The 14,922-nt window shown below is 43.9% G+C and overlaps 1 protein-coding gene across 3 annotated transcripts in view; it reads right to left on the bottom strand.

Moving 5' to 3' along the window:
- Positions 1-1,433: 1,433 nt before the first annotated feature.
- hlcs (holocarboxylase synthetase (biotin-(proprionyl-CoA-carboxylase (ATP-hydrolysing)) ligase)) overlaps positions 1,434-14,922 on the bottom strand; it is a 36,608-nt gene continuing 23,119 nt past the window's right edge. For 2 of the 3 annotated variants that reach the window (XM_018755522.2, XM_018755521.2), the window contains 5 exons: positions 6,483-6,550; positions 5,919-6,079; positions 3,970-4,084; positions 3,058-3,271; positions 1,435-2,833 (listed from right to left, as the gene is read on the bottom strand). In XM_018755522.2, coding sequence (XP_018611038.2) covers positions 2,662-2,833; positions 3,058-3,271; positions 3,970-4,084; positions 5,919-6,079; positions 6,483-6,550 — 730 coding nt within the window. In that variant the 3' untranslated portion in view covers positions 1,435-2,661. Of the gene's footprint in view, positions 2,834-3,057; positions 3,272-3,969; positions 4,085-5,918; positions 6,080-6,482; positions 6,551-14,922 lie in introns of all 3 variants that reach the window. The other variant, XM_018755520.2, reaches the window with a different exon arrangement.

The following is a 14,922-nucleotide window of genomic DNA, read 5'->3' as shown; positions in this document are numbered from 1 at the left end:
GTTTAATAAGACGGAGGGGCGGCATTTACGGATGTGGGGTGTGGACAACGCGCGTGAAGAATCCCTCCGTAGGCCGTAGTGCTGGAGGTCCGGATGGTGAGAGTGACCACCTAAAAACAGGCTCGCACTCAGGATCCGGGCCGGGAAGCCTTCCCTCCGCCCATATGTTGATTTGTGGACTGCTAGGGCGTCTCCAGGAAACCACAGCTCTCCCAACTGGTTCCCTGGGTGGCCTGGAGATCAGTAAACTGGGAAGGCTGGAAGGCCCATCATTTCCTGACATGCCAACTGTTCCCTACACAATTCACAGACACATCTGTATGTTCCCCTTTTTGTGAAGTGATGAAAGCCAGCAGATGTTTGTTTTTACTCTTTAATCATAACCACGCAGATTTAAAAAATATAATGTTCGGCACTGCACTGAACTGCACTGTTCAGTGCGCCACTGAGGGCGGAGCGCAAACGGGGTACGCAGCTGGCCTGGTGCGCAGCACCGATCTGGGAACGGAGCGCGCAATGAGGTGAGGCCGTGCATAGTCCGCGTGCAGTCCTCGGGGTCTGCGCGCATATTTTCACCTCATCTGGTTACGATGAGCCAGTGGCTGGAGGTGCCGTAGACAAATGAAGTGTCTTCTGAGCACACAGCGATGAGCCAAAGACGGCAGCGTGGGTCTCTCCCACTCCCCAGGCTGGGCCCTGACGCTGCGCCCCGCTGGGTCCACCTGCAGCGCGGCCTCCACCCGCACTTCATTAAGTCCCAGGCAGGAAAAGAAGGGGGCGGGGCTGTGAACCCATGCAATGGCCAGCCATCTCCTGAGGTCCACGCTGGACAACATGGTTCTTGTTATCCGCCGCTGTCGCTAGGCACACCCCCCCAACACCCGCCCCCTGCGGTTTGTCCCCTGCAGGTGGTGCAGAGCAGGACAAACTCAATTCTTTCTCTCAGCTTTTCTTCATGGCCAAAACTGTTATTATTATTATTATTATTAACGTTCCAATCACAGCTGTGTTTAAACTTGACGATAGCATCATACATGTATTCACATTTATATACTTGGGCATCTTTAACAGAGACAATCACTTTAAATACCTTCTAAATACAAAAACATAATAGCAGGGGTCACCCTGGCATACATCATCTGAACTGCTTGTCCCATACGGGGTCGCAGGGAGCCAGAGCCTAACCCGGCAACACAGGGCGTAAGGCTGGAGGGGGAGGGGACACACCCAGGACAGGATGCCAGTCCACTGCAAGGCACCCCAAGCGGGACTCGAACCCCAGACCCACCTGAGAGCAGGACCCGGTCCAACCCACTGTGCCACCGCACCCCCCTTCACCCTAGCATTTGAACCCTAAAACCACCATTCCGGTTTATTAACCCCTTCATCACCTGCAGCCTTGTTAAAGCTCAGCTGTGGCTCTAAACTGTAAGCTTCCTTTGTTTACAAAATGATGGAGTTTTGTCATTTTGTGTATATATTATAGCTGTCTATAGTTAAGACCTAGTCTGCAATGATAGGTTCATAAGCCAGTAGATGCAGTTCAGGAGGTGTGTAAGGACCCCATAGTGATCCGAGCACTAATAACAACATTTATTCCGCAAAACATTTCCCTTTCACTTTAATTAACATCAAAAAACACAACATGCGATTTGGCAAATCTGAAAATATAGCACATAAATTCAAACTCTTACAAATCCTATAAGATCCAATTTATATAAAGAACAAAGTGCAGAATGGAAAAGAGTTTTTAGCAATAGATGAATATACGGTGTGGTTCCACATGCTTTTGTGCAAGCCGAAGAAAAGCCCAACTTTTTTTCTCCGCAAACATTCCTGCTAAAAAATGTTACTTTACCCACTGATTTTTGTCACTGAGATCTACAAATGTCATTGAAATTTATTTACATCTCGAAAATATCCTTTGTTTTGGATTTAGGGCAGCTTTCTGGCAGTGCATTACAACATCTCGCACTTTGTGGACATATCTGACAAACGCTTTGCGACTCTGTCTGTAACATCGGGAATACTTCTCAGAAAGTCTTTTGTTTGTTTCCAATCAAAGATGTCTGACATGTAATAGCCTTGAAATATTCTTATGAAAAACACCACAGGCAGCTGTGTAAAAGGCACTATCCCAGCCTGTCTGACCACTACAAACCAATACACCAGTTGCCTTCAGAAGTAAATAAATTCAAATCGCATTCAAATTAAGTCAACACAATGTTTAGTCAAGCATGTCCACTGTGCTTTACACACAAGTCAAAAAAAGTCCTTCAATATTTCACTGCATACTTTTCAGTGTCAATAATTAACTTGGGCCATCATTATCAATACTTTAATAACCAACAATAAAACAAACTTTATTGGTCCCCAAGAAATTTCAAATGTGTCCAGCTAGAGAAAACTAAAGAAACTCTTTGTTAGCAAATGTCTTTATGTACAACCTGCTCCACAGCATGTCAACAGCTAATGTTCCCAGAAAAAAATCTTTATTTGGATCCTGTGATGTGACACAGACATCATTCTATGTTCAGAGCACATGTTTAACTGAACCCTCTTCAAAAAGTAAAAAATGTATACAAAGAAGTGCTGTTTTCTGCTAGCAGATAAGTGCTCCATGGTGGGATGTGTGCTCAGAGGAGGCCCGGCAAGTCCAGCTCAGTGTTGCTTGGTGACCACAAGGTTCTTCAGCATGTCGAAGGAGTTGCCATCAGGCTGCACGGAGACCACACCTTGCTCGCCGGAACGCACTTGCAGAAAGCCGTGTTCGTCTAGCCCCACCACATCAGCCAGCGGCCCATCCTCGCTCCAAAGGCGAACCTGCGTGCCGCTGCCGACGGAGAGAGCAAAACACTCTAACGCATCTTCCTTGATCTGCATTACCTTGTTTGCAAGCACAGTTCAAATATGTCAACCCATTACCCAAAACCTGCCAGTAATCATAGTTTTCCATGAAGCCAAAACATCAAAGTCAGTGCAGCGGCCACCACGTTTCCTGTCAATGAACCAACAACGTGTTGGATGGCCTGAGGAATGAGCCAAAGTGAAACATACCTGTGCACCCATCTCTTATAGTAGAGGGGCAAGACTCCGTGGGGCCCCATGTCCTGGAAGGTGTCGATGAGCTTCTCCAGCTTAGAGATGCTGCGGGCAATCAGCTGGGATGTGCTGAAGAGCTCCAGCGTGGACCCCCACTGCCGGTTGTGCTGGGCCACTAAGTCATTGATGCAGATGGTGGGGTTGCTGTTGTCCACGTTGAACCCGCAGCCTGGACAAGCATACATAGATATGTGCATGCTTGTGATCGTGAACTAAATAAACAACTCCCGAGGAAAAAAATATCAAATTTGACTAAGATTTTTCAGTTCTATATAAACCACCCCCACACAATGTCTGAAGCTGCTTGTCCCGAGTGGGGTCGCAGCAAACTGGAGCCTAACTGGCAACACAGGGTACAAGGCTGGAGGGGGAGGGGGACACACCCAGGACAGGACGCCAGTCTGGCGCAAGGCACCCCAAGCAGGACTCAAACGCAAGACCTGCCAGAGAGCACTACCGCATCCCCCCTTTATAGACCAGTCTATTTTAAAAAGCCATCATACTTCTATACCATTATAATGCAAAAAAATCCTACTAGACATTTTCTTCAAAAATTATTTCTTCCTCAAAAATATCTCCCCTCCCCCCACCACACACACACACACACACACACACACACACACACACACAAGCATAAGCACAAAGGTCAAAACACCAGGGTAAATTTCCTACCCGGCCAACATCGCAAGCTTCATGGCAAAAGCGACACGCAGCCCATCAACCTATGACATCAGCTGGTGGTTTAATGAGACAGAACCCATTACTCAAGGACTGTAGCTCTGCCCCCCCCCCCAAATTCTAGCACCCTATCAATATGTAAAATACGGTGAAGACAAATCAAGAGGAGATCCACCAAGAACACCTTACCCACAAGCAGGTGGAACGTCGACCCCATTACTGTGGAATTAACCAGCACTCCACCCAATTTCATCACATTACTGTAGTAAATGTCATTTGGCCACTTCACCCTCAGGTCTATGTCCTAAAAGAAAGACGAAAGGTAAACACATCATTAATACTATTTATACATTTTGATAACACTTTTCTAAAGAGCAACATAATATGTCAAATTTATACCCTAAGCTACTTAGTTATTTTACCCATTCATACATCAGGGTAACTTTTACTGCAGCAAAGCAGATTTATTTATATTTATCTGATGATTCTCTCCAAAGCAACTTGCAATTATTTACCCATTTATATAGTTGGGTAATTTTACTGCAGCAATTTAGGGTGTGTACCTTGCTCAAGGGTACTACAGCCAGAGGTGGGGATCAAACCCATGATCTTTGAATCCAAAGGCAGCAGCTCTAATCATTACATTACCAGCTGATCAAAAGTCCCATAGCAGAATGTGGGATCTGAACCCAGGTCCTTTGATTGCAAGTCGACAGTTCTAAGCACTACGCCACCTGCCGCTCCATATAATGTACTACATTATCTTCCTACATGTTGTAAAACATTTCATTAGGTACCTTATTTTAGCAGTTTAATAATTACAGAATTAAGACCCACAACAGTCACATTGTATCCATCAGTGAAAATGTGTCTTTCAAAGAGTCTTGAATTCTAATCCCATGCATTCGTACAAGGAGAATATCAAGAAAAAAGGGGAAAAACAATATACGGTGCTGCTTGAAAGTATGTGAAGCCCTTGTGTCCCTTAGTTTTACCAAAAAAATTATTATTTAATGAGAATCAGTCTTTCTCATGTGACATAATAGGTGTGTAAAGACCAACCCCATGTGTTTCTTTAGAAGAAATCATGTATGTAGTAAAAACTACACAAGTAGTGCAAGTGCAGAAAAAGTGAACCTCAAGTCGCATTGGTTATACCAAGTAGGTAAGCAGAATCAGGTGTGTAAATCATAATTCTTTGTTCATTTTATAAAATCATTTTAATATTTTATACAGGAATAATGACAACCTTACAGGTTTCACAAATTCTTAAGCACCACTGTATACGCAAATAAAATATATATGCACCCCTGCACATAACCACATCCAAAGTGAGGGCCTGTAAATCTCACACTCTGAACTTCCCAAGGTTTACACTGTTCTTGTTCACGTGAGGCACCCAGCACGGGATGGTCACGAGGCGGTCATTTCCTTGTGCCCCTTCCCGAAACACGGGTTCCTTGACAAGACCACCTCGGAACAGCATAAATCTAATGTGGCCGTTTTTAATCCGTATTTAGGCCAAACGTCATCTGCTGTTTTTCCTGACATGTAATACTTCCTACGACGCGTCTCCGAGGAGTGAGGCTGTAAACAAAGCCACTCCCCGTGACACAAGGGTGGTTTCCATCAAGTGGCATGGGACCTTGCTTGTCGACAGGCCGCCATTCACCACTGCCTGTCGACAGTTCTAGTGCGTCTGAGGTTTCCAGGGAGCAAGTGCAGGTAGCAGCAGCACGAATGGAGGAGCAGGGCTTTTCGATGCACTCGGGTTCCTCCACAGACATACTGGGCAGTGTGCGAGTGTATTTAGTGTTTGGGGTCGGTGGTGCTTTAGTGTGTTGTACCGGTGACCACTCTTTGGTGGGATATAAACAGAAGAAGCCGAAGAAGTACTGTAGTGTAGTATAAATGACGAAAGGGATAACAGCTTTTACCTGGAGGTTGTCAGCTCAAGCCCCTGGAGGTGCCCTGCTGTTGTACCCTTAAGAAGGAACCCGAATTGCCACAATTAAATACCCAGCTTTATACAGATGCATGAAACACCGAAATGCTCTGATATGGAGACACGGGGAGACGGAGAGGGGGCAGCGGGTCGAGGAGCAGGGACAAGGCAGGTATCCGCACTCCAACGGTACCTCGTAGCCAGGCAGGGTGCGCACGGCCTCCACGACCGCGAGAGCAGCCAGGTGTTGCAGGAAGGCGATCCTCTGGCCCAGGTGTGAGCTGATTTCCACGCGCACGTGTGCTGTGAACATGGCGCAGCCTGATGGGCTCAGCCAAGCGTTGCCCCCGCGACCTGTGGTGTAAAACCACACAGAAGAACCTGTTAATTCACATTAGGGTTTGAACAAGCAAACAGAGCCATATCAGAAGTGAGTTACTACTATGTTTTGTGAAGGTTTCATAAGTGCTATTGCTGTTGTACAGGTTCAGCTGAATAGAGGGAGTCCTGTATGGCAGCTGTATGATAAGGCTCCCAACAGGTCCCATATATCTCCTACGTTTCCCTCCGGTGGCTTTCTACATAGGAAAGGAGAGGTGAGCACCATGCTGCTCCAGTGAGACCCCGAGTCAGCTCATTCGGGAAGGGCAAAGCAGGAAGCCTCCTGCACTGCTGCTGCTGAAAAAGTGAATGTTAAACAAATGGAAGAGGGAAGTGTTTCGTGACCGGCAGTTGCGTTAGCAGTAAATCTACTGACCTCTGCCCTTGGTCTGTCGAGCAGCGATAGCTATTAACCCCACTTCCCCAGGTAAGCGGAGCATCAACCTGCGGATGGTGGGAAAAAAGCCGTGAGGACAGGAAAGAGCTTTCAGGTCACTGTGAGCACTCTGTCAGCTCGGCACAAGACAAGATCATCGGGAGAAAACGTTCCTCTGGTGTTTGATTCAGTTCAACCATTATATTTTCACATGTAATGTGGATTCTCGCTTAAGGCGATCCAAAGTTTAACTTCACATCATTATTCACCTCTCATTCACCAGTCTGCGGTTCCTGGTTCTGTTAATCATGGACTGAGTGATCCCACACTCTACCTCTCCTACTGGTTTTAATTCCTGCTACTGGTTTACTCTAATCAGCTATTAGTGTCCTTTGGAGAAATGAGGACCTTGTGTGTCCACACTCAACCCCCTCCCCCCAGTCCCCAAGAGAGCATTTCTGGACCCTTGACCTTTCCATTGCAGGGTTTACACCTGAGTGCAGCACCAGGGTAAAATCCTGGCCAAAGAAAACAGGCGTGTGGTCAATCCATGTGTCTCTCTCACACACACACACACACACACACACACACACACACACACACACACACACACACACACACACACACACACACACAGATAGATAGTCTCACACCAGGTCCCAGGATTCTAAACATCAAGCTGATACAGGGAACTGACAATGTAGTGGTTAGAGCTGCTGGTTTTGGATTTGAAGGCTGCCGGTTCAAATCCTACATACTGCTCCCGTACCCTTGAGTCTTAGCCCTCAATTGTTGCAGTAAAATTACCCAGCTGTACAATTGGAAATAGTTTAATGTTTTAAGTCGCTCTGGAGAAGAGCATTAGCTAAATGAATAAATGTAAATAATTTAGAGATTGCATTCACTAAATAAATGAATATAAATGGCACAATCACAAAACTTGTTAGGGAACTGAACCACTTTTAAAAACAAAACAAGCTGTTGCACTGCTAAAAAAGAAGGCATTTCTCACTAGTCGGCTGGCTTTCCCAGCATGCCTCAGAAAGGTCACCTACCCGAACTTACACGAGTTTCGCTTGACATCCACAGATTGCACACAAAGCGTATCTGTACAAACATATTTCTGCTGAACATTTCAGCTATGCTCTTCACTGCAATTAACACTAGGGAAACGAGCAGAGAAAATATGAGGTAAGAGGCACAGCTCTAAGAATATCTTTGTGTTTCTAGAGATTCTCATCATTTCACATCTGTTTCCAAAGAAAACTGGCAGCAAAATTCTAACTAAAAAAAAAAGAAAAATCAAAAAGACGTTTGCAGTCTGTTCAAGGCCGACATTTTTAAAAATGAAGTGCCCTACTTAAATATTTCAGAACAAAAATATAAGGATTTAACCATCTGAAAATTAACCCACCCACCCATTGTCAACCACCGCTTATCCCGAGCGGGGTCGCGGTGAGCCGGAGCCTACTCAGCAACACAGGGCGCATGGCCGAGGGGGGAGGGGACACACCCAGGACGGGACGCCAGTCCCCTGCAAGGCACCCCAAGGAGGGTTCAAACCCCAGACCCGCCATGCAGCGGGCCCTGGCTGAACCCGTCGCACCACCATGCCCCTCCAACTGAAAATTAACCATACAACTGAAAGCTGGTAAATTACTGCAGGCAATGAAAAAAGTGAATCTAAAGAGTAAACTTCCTCTGTGGTTATCATTAATATGATGAGTTCAATGAGAGATGACATTAAGTCAGGAAGCGTTTTCATAACTGGCAATAAAGTGCATTTCTACACATCCAAAGGAAAAAGACAGTACAAATCCCACATTCCCTAAGTGAATAACTGGCAAACATAAGGGATCACAAAATTCAAAGAGCTTATTAGCTCTTAAAAAAAAAAAAAAAAAAGATGTCACCTTGAACAGAAATGGAAAAAATTTTCATTTCATACAAGTGGCGTTTGTTTACTGAGGACATTCAGTTCGGCGTATTTCTGGGTTAATATTTGTTTTGAATAGTGCCTCGGGCGGTTCCTATTCAGACCTCTCAGACATTTTGCTCTACTAGGAAAGTTAAACATCAACTCTGCCACCAGCAAAGGTGTTAAGTGTGTTACTTTATATCTTACCTGAATACACAGCGGGATCAGCCTGCTGGGCTCTATGCTAAGGACATACTGCACTGGTTAAAAACACTGCGTTGACAGTTTTACTAACTGCGACTACCTGCCTGGCAGTAACATTTCAGTGATCACATTGTTTTATTCAGAAATGTCTCTTTGTCAAGAGGCAAAAAAGCAGGGTGAGATGTAGGCAGGGCTAAAGACATCTTCCTTAGCCCAACCTTTCCTGGACATGGCACTAAGTGTTGTGAGGAGAGCACTGAAGAAATAACCTAGAAAAACATATTTAAATCAACCAAATTAAGATTTTTTTAATCTACCGAATCACTGACAATATCAGCAGTTTCAATATACACTTTTCTCTTGTTACCTGTTCCTAATTCGTTTCTGAAAATGGACCAAATACCCAAAAACCGCATAATGAACTTATTTGTTGTGGGGAAAAATTCAAATGTATAAAAATAATTTAAAAATTACAATTATACCAAATAAATGTTTTATTCCATAACATAAATGTACAGTATTAATGTCTATGCACTAGCCTGAGGAAGGTAAAGTGTACATGTCACACATTTAAGTAAATGAATAATTAAAACACTTTAGTAACAGAGAATAGATGATCTCCAAAAGTTAAAGGTGCAAAAATATATTATCTATGTAGTGCCACTGCTAACATCACACTCTATAGTTTATGAGGTATGTTTACTTAGCATATTAATCAATACATCCACTGTTATTTGCAGAATTTAGTCCTACAATTAGATGTTCACTTAAAACTCCAACAGCAGTTGTAAGCAAACTGAAATATACGTCAAACCAATAACACTTAAAATATTTTTATCAATCCAGCCATTGTCATTAACTGCTTGTCCTGATCAGGGTTGCGGGGGTCTGGAACCTATTCTGGAATCACTGTGTGCAAGGCTGAGGTGAGTGCACTCTGGACAGCATGCCAGTACATCGCACGTAAAATATTTTTAACCTATAAAATTTGAAAGTTCCTTTCGAACATTTAACTTACAATTAATACGTTAAAAACATGGAAAATGCCATTTGCTCATTCCCACACGTAATTAAACAACTCACCAAATAGCTAAACTTCGGCCCCGTCATAAAATATATATTTTTTTAAGATAGCATGCACACAAAATAGTTTTACACATACACAACATAGTAAATGAAACATTTGAGAAATGTAAGGCATGCAGATAACATAATAAAGAAGGCACGTGAAAAAGATGTGTCATGCTCACAACGGAGCTAGACTTTTTATTACTTTATTTTAAAAAATATATTTGATAGCATCTTCTGGGTTTTGTATTAAAATGTTAAACCACGTTTTCTTTCGATAAACTAGGTTGTCAATCGAGGTGGAGCAAATCAACACTAAAATGTGATTGGTCTCACTGGTGGGGAAACTCTGACTGCAGCCAATAAAATTGGCCGAAGAAGTCAGCTGACACTGAAAACATTGACTGACAACTGATAAAGGCCAATGAAAAAGATACCATGGTTCTTCAGAACAGTGACTTGATGAATTTTAAGGAGTGAAACATGAAATGTGAAAAATTCAAAAGTAATGAAAGAGGGTGACAGATAGGAAGGAGTGTACTTCTTCCTTTACAAAGGTACTCAAATAAGAGTAAGAAGTATCGATACCACAATCTACTCTGAAAAGTATAATTTCTCCAGAAAATCACTTCAGTACAAAAACATAGTAAACATAATGCATTACTATCAACCTTGACCTTTGTGATTCAAAGACTGCAGGCAGAACCAAAAGATTCAGCAACTGTTCAAAAGAATGTTAAAGGACAAGATGTGATCTGTATGACTTTGCACATGAAATGACTACTGGTGTCAGCTAAACTGGTTCCAGCCACCGAGATTTACATTTACATTACACTTAAATTTATTTATTTAGCAGACGCTTTTAACCAAAGCGACTTCCAGTGAATTCTATGTAGTGTTATCAGCCCACACACCTTATTCACCAAGGTGACTTACACTGCTAAATACTCTACTTACAATGGGTCACTCATCCATACATCAGTGGAACACACACACTCTCTCTGTGCCACTCACACATTAACGGAGATTTACAGAAACAGCCAGCCGCCAGGAATTTTACCGTACTACAATTTCAAGAGTTTATAGAGAATGGAGCAATAAACAAAAACATCCCCTCAGTGACACCAATGTGGGCAAAAACACCTAGCTTAGTACAACAGCGGTGTGCACAAAGGAATATGGCACGGTCTGGTATTGAGTAAAGACAACAAATTCGTGGACCCATCCTGCCTGGTGTTAGTCACATGGACATTGTGGTGTATAATGATGTGAGCACTGTTTTCTTGGCACAGATTAGGTTTTAAGTACCAACTGAACACAGGTTGAATGTCACAGAGTGCCAACACATTGATGGATCACATCATAGCCAGTGAAGAATTTCTCAAAAATGATACTTACAAGAGCATAATATGCCATCTAAGCATGGTTCCACAAACATGACAGAGCCTTCAATTTACTCCAATTGGCCTGCAAAGTCTCCACCTCTCATAGTGCATTTTTGGGATGAAGTGGAATGCAACGTTAGCAGAATGAATGTGCCTCAAAAAATATAAACTCCATGAAAGCATTAAGCCAGCATGAACTCGATGGAAAGTTTCCAGCAACTTATTATTGAATTCATTCTGTTTTGGAGGCTAAAGAGGATCTCACCCAAGACTAGTTTACTGTATCTAATAAAGTGTGTGAGTACATGTTCATAATGGTCCATAATCCCGTAAGAAAGACATATTCTTAGCACCATATGTGCTCGACATTAAAGTTTGATCCTGTTTCTGATCTTCACTAACTAATGGATTCTTTCCACTTTGCTTCTGCTACAATTACTGCCTCTGTTTATGGCTCACTGATTACCTTAAAGAATGCCAGTGAGAAGACAACCAAAGATGGTGATTTTTTTTTTTGTGTGTTTCAGCTCCAGCATGCTGACATGGCATCTTGAACACAGATCGTCTGAACGGCCTTTCATTTTCTGGGAAATAAATTTACCTAACGGATTAGCCTGCGAGGATCCCCACTTATTCATCAGTGGACAAAGGTTCTGGAACCAATGGGCCTAGCTGGACAGGCCTTTATGATGCAAAGAGCCAGTGCCAACGGGACAGCCCTACTGGTCCTGCTGGTAATCTCCCAGATTCGCAAGCCATACACTCATCATAGAGCTGAGCTGAGTCCCCTAGTATATTACAATTGAAAATTGGTGCTATCCTACCATGAAAGCTCTATTTTCAAGAATTGCAACTGCGGGCTACAAAACAGATAATTAAATGACATGTTAAATAACACCGTCACATGCTTTGTGAGCAGGCTATACTGAGATAGTGACCGTGATTGAACTTGTCTCTTCTGCAATGGCGGTAACACTTAAAAGCTGTTCTACCAGAACTAGGATGTTCTTCCTGTGATCGACAAACACGCACAATATGTTCTTCATTCACAGCCCTGTTTCAAATGCAGAAGAATCAGGAATCTCAACAGCACACTGAAATCATATTCTGGAATCATTTCATAACTTGATTGCTAGCAGCAAATTCCTTGATCTAAAAAAAAAAAACCATATCAAATAAAAAGAGTCTGCAAGGAATCTCATTGGAAGGAAAAGGAGAGGGAGTAAAATTCTAAACAGCTATATGCTGATTTGTAGGCTGAGGGATTTCTATTCTCAAGCATAGAGTAATTAGTTTGGACACGATGACCCTACAGCCAAGAAGCTGCCATCACATGCTAAAAGAGAACAAACCAACAAAAACAGTGAACCTGGGAGGCTGCAGCTTAAAAGCCTCAGTCAAGCCCGGCATCTGACTTAGAAATCCATTTTTTATACCTTGAATGAATAATTCACCTTTGAAATTTGACGTTTCTGTTTAAACTGTATATGTAAACTGGGCACATGCATGGAGACCGAGAAAACACGGACAATGTGAAACCTGCAAAAACTATGCTTGCGGAATTTAATTTGTTCCTTCACTTTCGGATGACAACTGTTAGTGAGAAATTGTTTGTACAGGAAAAGGTGATACAACTGAAGGGGCACTGAGACAGTATGAGACACAGACAATGGAGAACGATGTCATGGAAGCCGAACATGCTCATATCTCCCTTTATTTATTTATATGGTTTTACTTCCTCACACAGAAGAGATAGCCCCGCCTCCAGCCCCCGTATCCTAGCAACAAGAACAATAGCTGGTGGGAGGGTTGGCTGGTCGGTTCCCCTCCATGCCTGCGGGCGGGTGGGCCACGCAGCCCGCAGGAACATGACCTCCCCACGGCTGCGGCAGGTTAAGCAGCTCGATTGAGCGGCACGCCTAATTGAGAGCTCTCGCTGTTTGGCAGGACCACCGGAGAACCCCATGCACTTGTTCGTGACGACGGCAGCTCCCTCGCCAATCAAGGCCTCACGGGTACAGACAGGGGGCCCAGCTGGCTCTCTGGAGTCCTTCAGCCAAATAAATGAACTTTTAATAAGAACATCAGCGCCTAACAAGGCAAGCAAGGCCAGCCATGACCTCTTAGTGGAAGCGCAAGTGTACTTGTGCAGTGACTAAATTGAGAACACCTAAGGGAGCGTATGATACAGCTGTGTGAGTATGAGTGTGTGTGTGTGTGTGTGTGTGTGTGTGTGTGTGTGTGTGTGTGTGTGTGTGTGTGTGTGTGTGTGTGTGGCCAAGACGCTCCAGACAAAGGTAAAAATTTCAAGAAATCTTTTTTTTTTTTTTTTAAAGACATATTCTAGTGATAGGATGGTTGCAGTACACATAGACAAATATGAGGATATACTAGGCAGCTGATTAAATTCCAACACTGACCTTCCAGCCTGAAACAATTCTCAAAGATGTTTCTGTAGAAGTTTAACCAAAAGGATGCAGCTTGAAAATAAAAAAGAAACAGGTACTAAGCCATTATCCGCATTTCTCCCGTAAAGTAACGGACATGCAATGAATGAATAGCTGGGGCAGCCACTGTGCACACTGGTTTTTGCTTTACTTCCCTGCTTACCAGGTATGTAGAAACAATTATTTGAATCTCCGTCAGTCACCTCAGCTGGAGTTCCAGGTGTAAACTGGGCCATTTAACATGTATTCTACAAAACCTGCTGGGTCGTGGTTCCACGAAACAATGCAGGAGAAGTGCAGGTCCTTCGTTTTTGTGTAGAGCAAGATGGGGCTGCTCTTGGGTTCTGGCAGAGGAGCTGTTTTGGGAGCCCCTGAGCACCGGCCTGTGCTCTGAAACCAAGTCGCACTGGAGAGAAAGAGCTGCTTTGTCCAAAATCTGGGAATCAAAGCGAGCTACTCCCCCCAACCCCAACGAAACCACACAACCCCCTGCCTCTAAAACTACTCTTTTCCAGGCTCGTTGTGCTGCTGTGCCCCCAGCGATATCAATCCTGCACAGATTAGCATGCAAATCGCCATCAAATTAATTTCTGAAACGCAAATATGAGATCAGCCTTGGATCACACAAAACATCTCACTCCTAAACACGCTAATGCTCTTATATGCTCAATGAGAAGCTGTCAATAAAGGAGAGGGTTGGGTGTATGGGTGGGTGGGAGTCATGCTTGGGGGCTCAAGTGAAGAGCAATCTATACGCAAGCGGGCTCAGTCGGTGAGAGCTGCAAAGCCGCAAGCTAATGCATTCCCCCAGAAGTTAATCTCATTTTGAAAGCACATCCAGCGAGAGGCGCTGAGGTCGGCTGTGGCCGAGGAACCAAAGATGCATTAAAAAAAATCCCAATAACGGCCACAAAGGAGAAAGAAAGAGGGGAGAAAAAAGGCCCACAATTAGCAATTAGATGTGAACAATGGGTGGTTTTCACCGGGAACGCAAACGTATCAAACGGAGCCGCCGCGTGCAAGAGCCGCCCCTCCCCACCCCACACGGGGGAGAGGCTGGATTCAGGGAGGAGGAAAAAATTTAAAAAAGGAAAAGTGTTAATCCTCTCTGTTTCACTGGGAGGCTCAAAGAGGCACAACACGCTCTGAATGAAGACATAACCAAGCGGACTTGAAAGAACGTTTCAAGCTGACAGGGGGCTGTGACCGTGCCAAGTCATGTTGGCGTCTCGGGTGGAGGTCTGCACTGGAGAAGCGCTTGAGATGGAGCAAAGACACGAGCTCTCACACTCCCAGTTCAAAACAAAAACCACACAATTAATGGCTCCCAAAAACGCATTTCACAGCTAATTCTTTTGCCTAATTTTTTAGCCCCGAGGTCAACCCACCTGTATAATGAGCGATCTCAACATGATCTC

This window comes from Scleropages formosus, chromosome 4 (genome assembly GCF_900964775.1).
Source record: "Scleropages formosus chromosome 4, fSclFor1.1, whole genome shotgun sequence".
In the NCBI taxonomy this organism is placed as follows: Eukaryota; Metazoa; Chordata; class Actinopteri; order Osteoglossiformes; family Osteoglossidae; genus Scleropages; species Scleropages formosus.
Note: the sequence above shows the minus strand (reverse complement) of the source record. Positions and strands in the feature narration are given on the sequence as shown.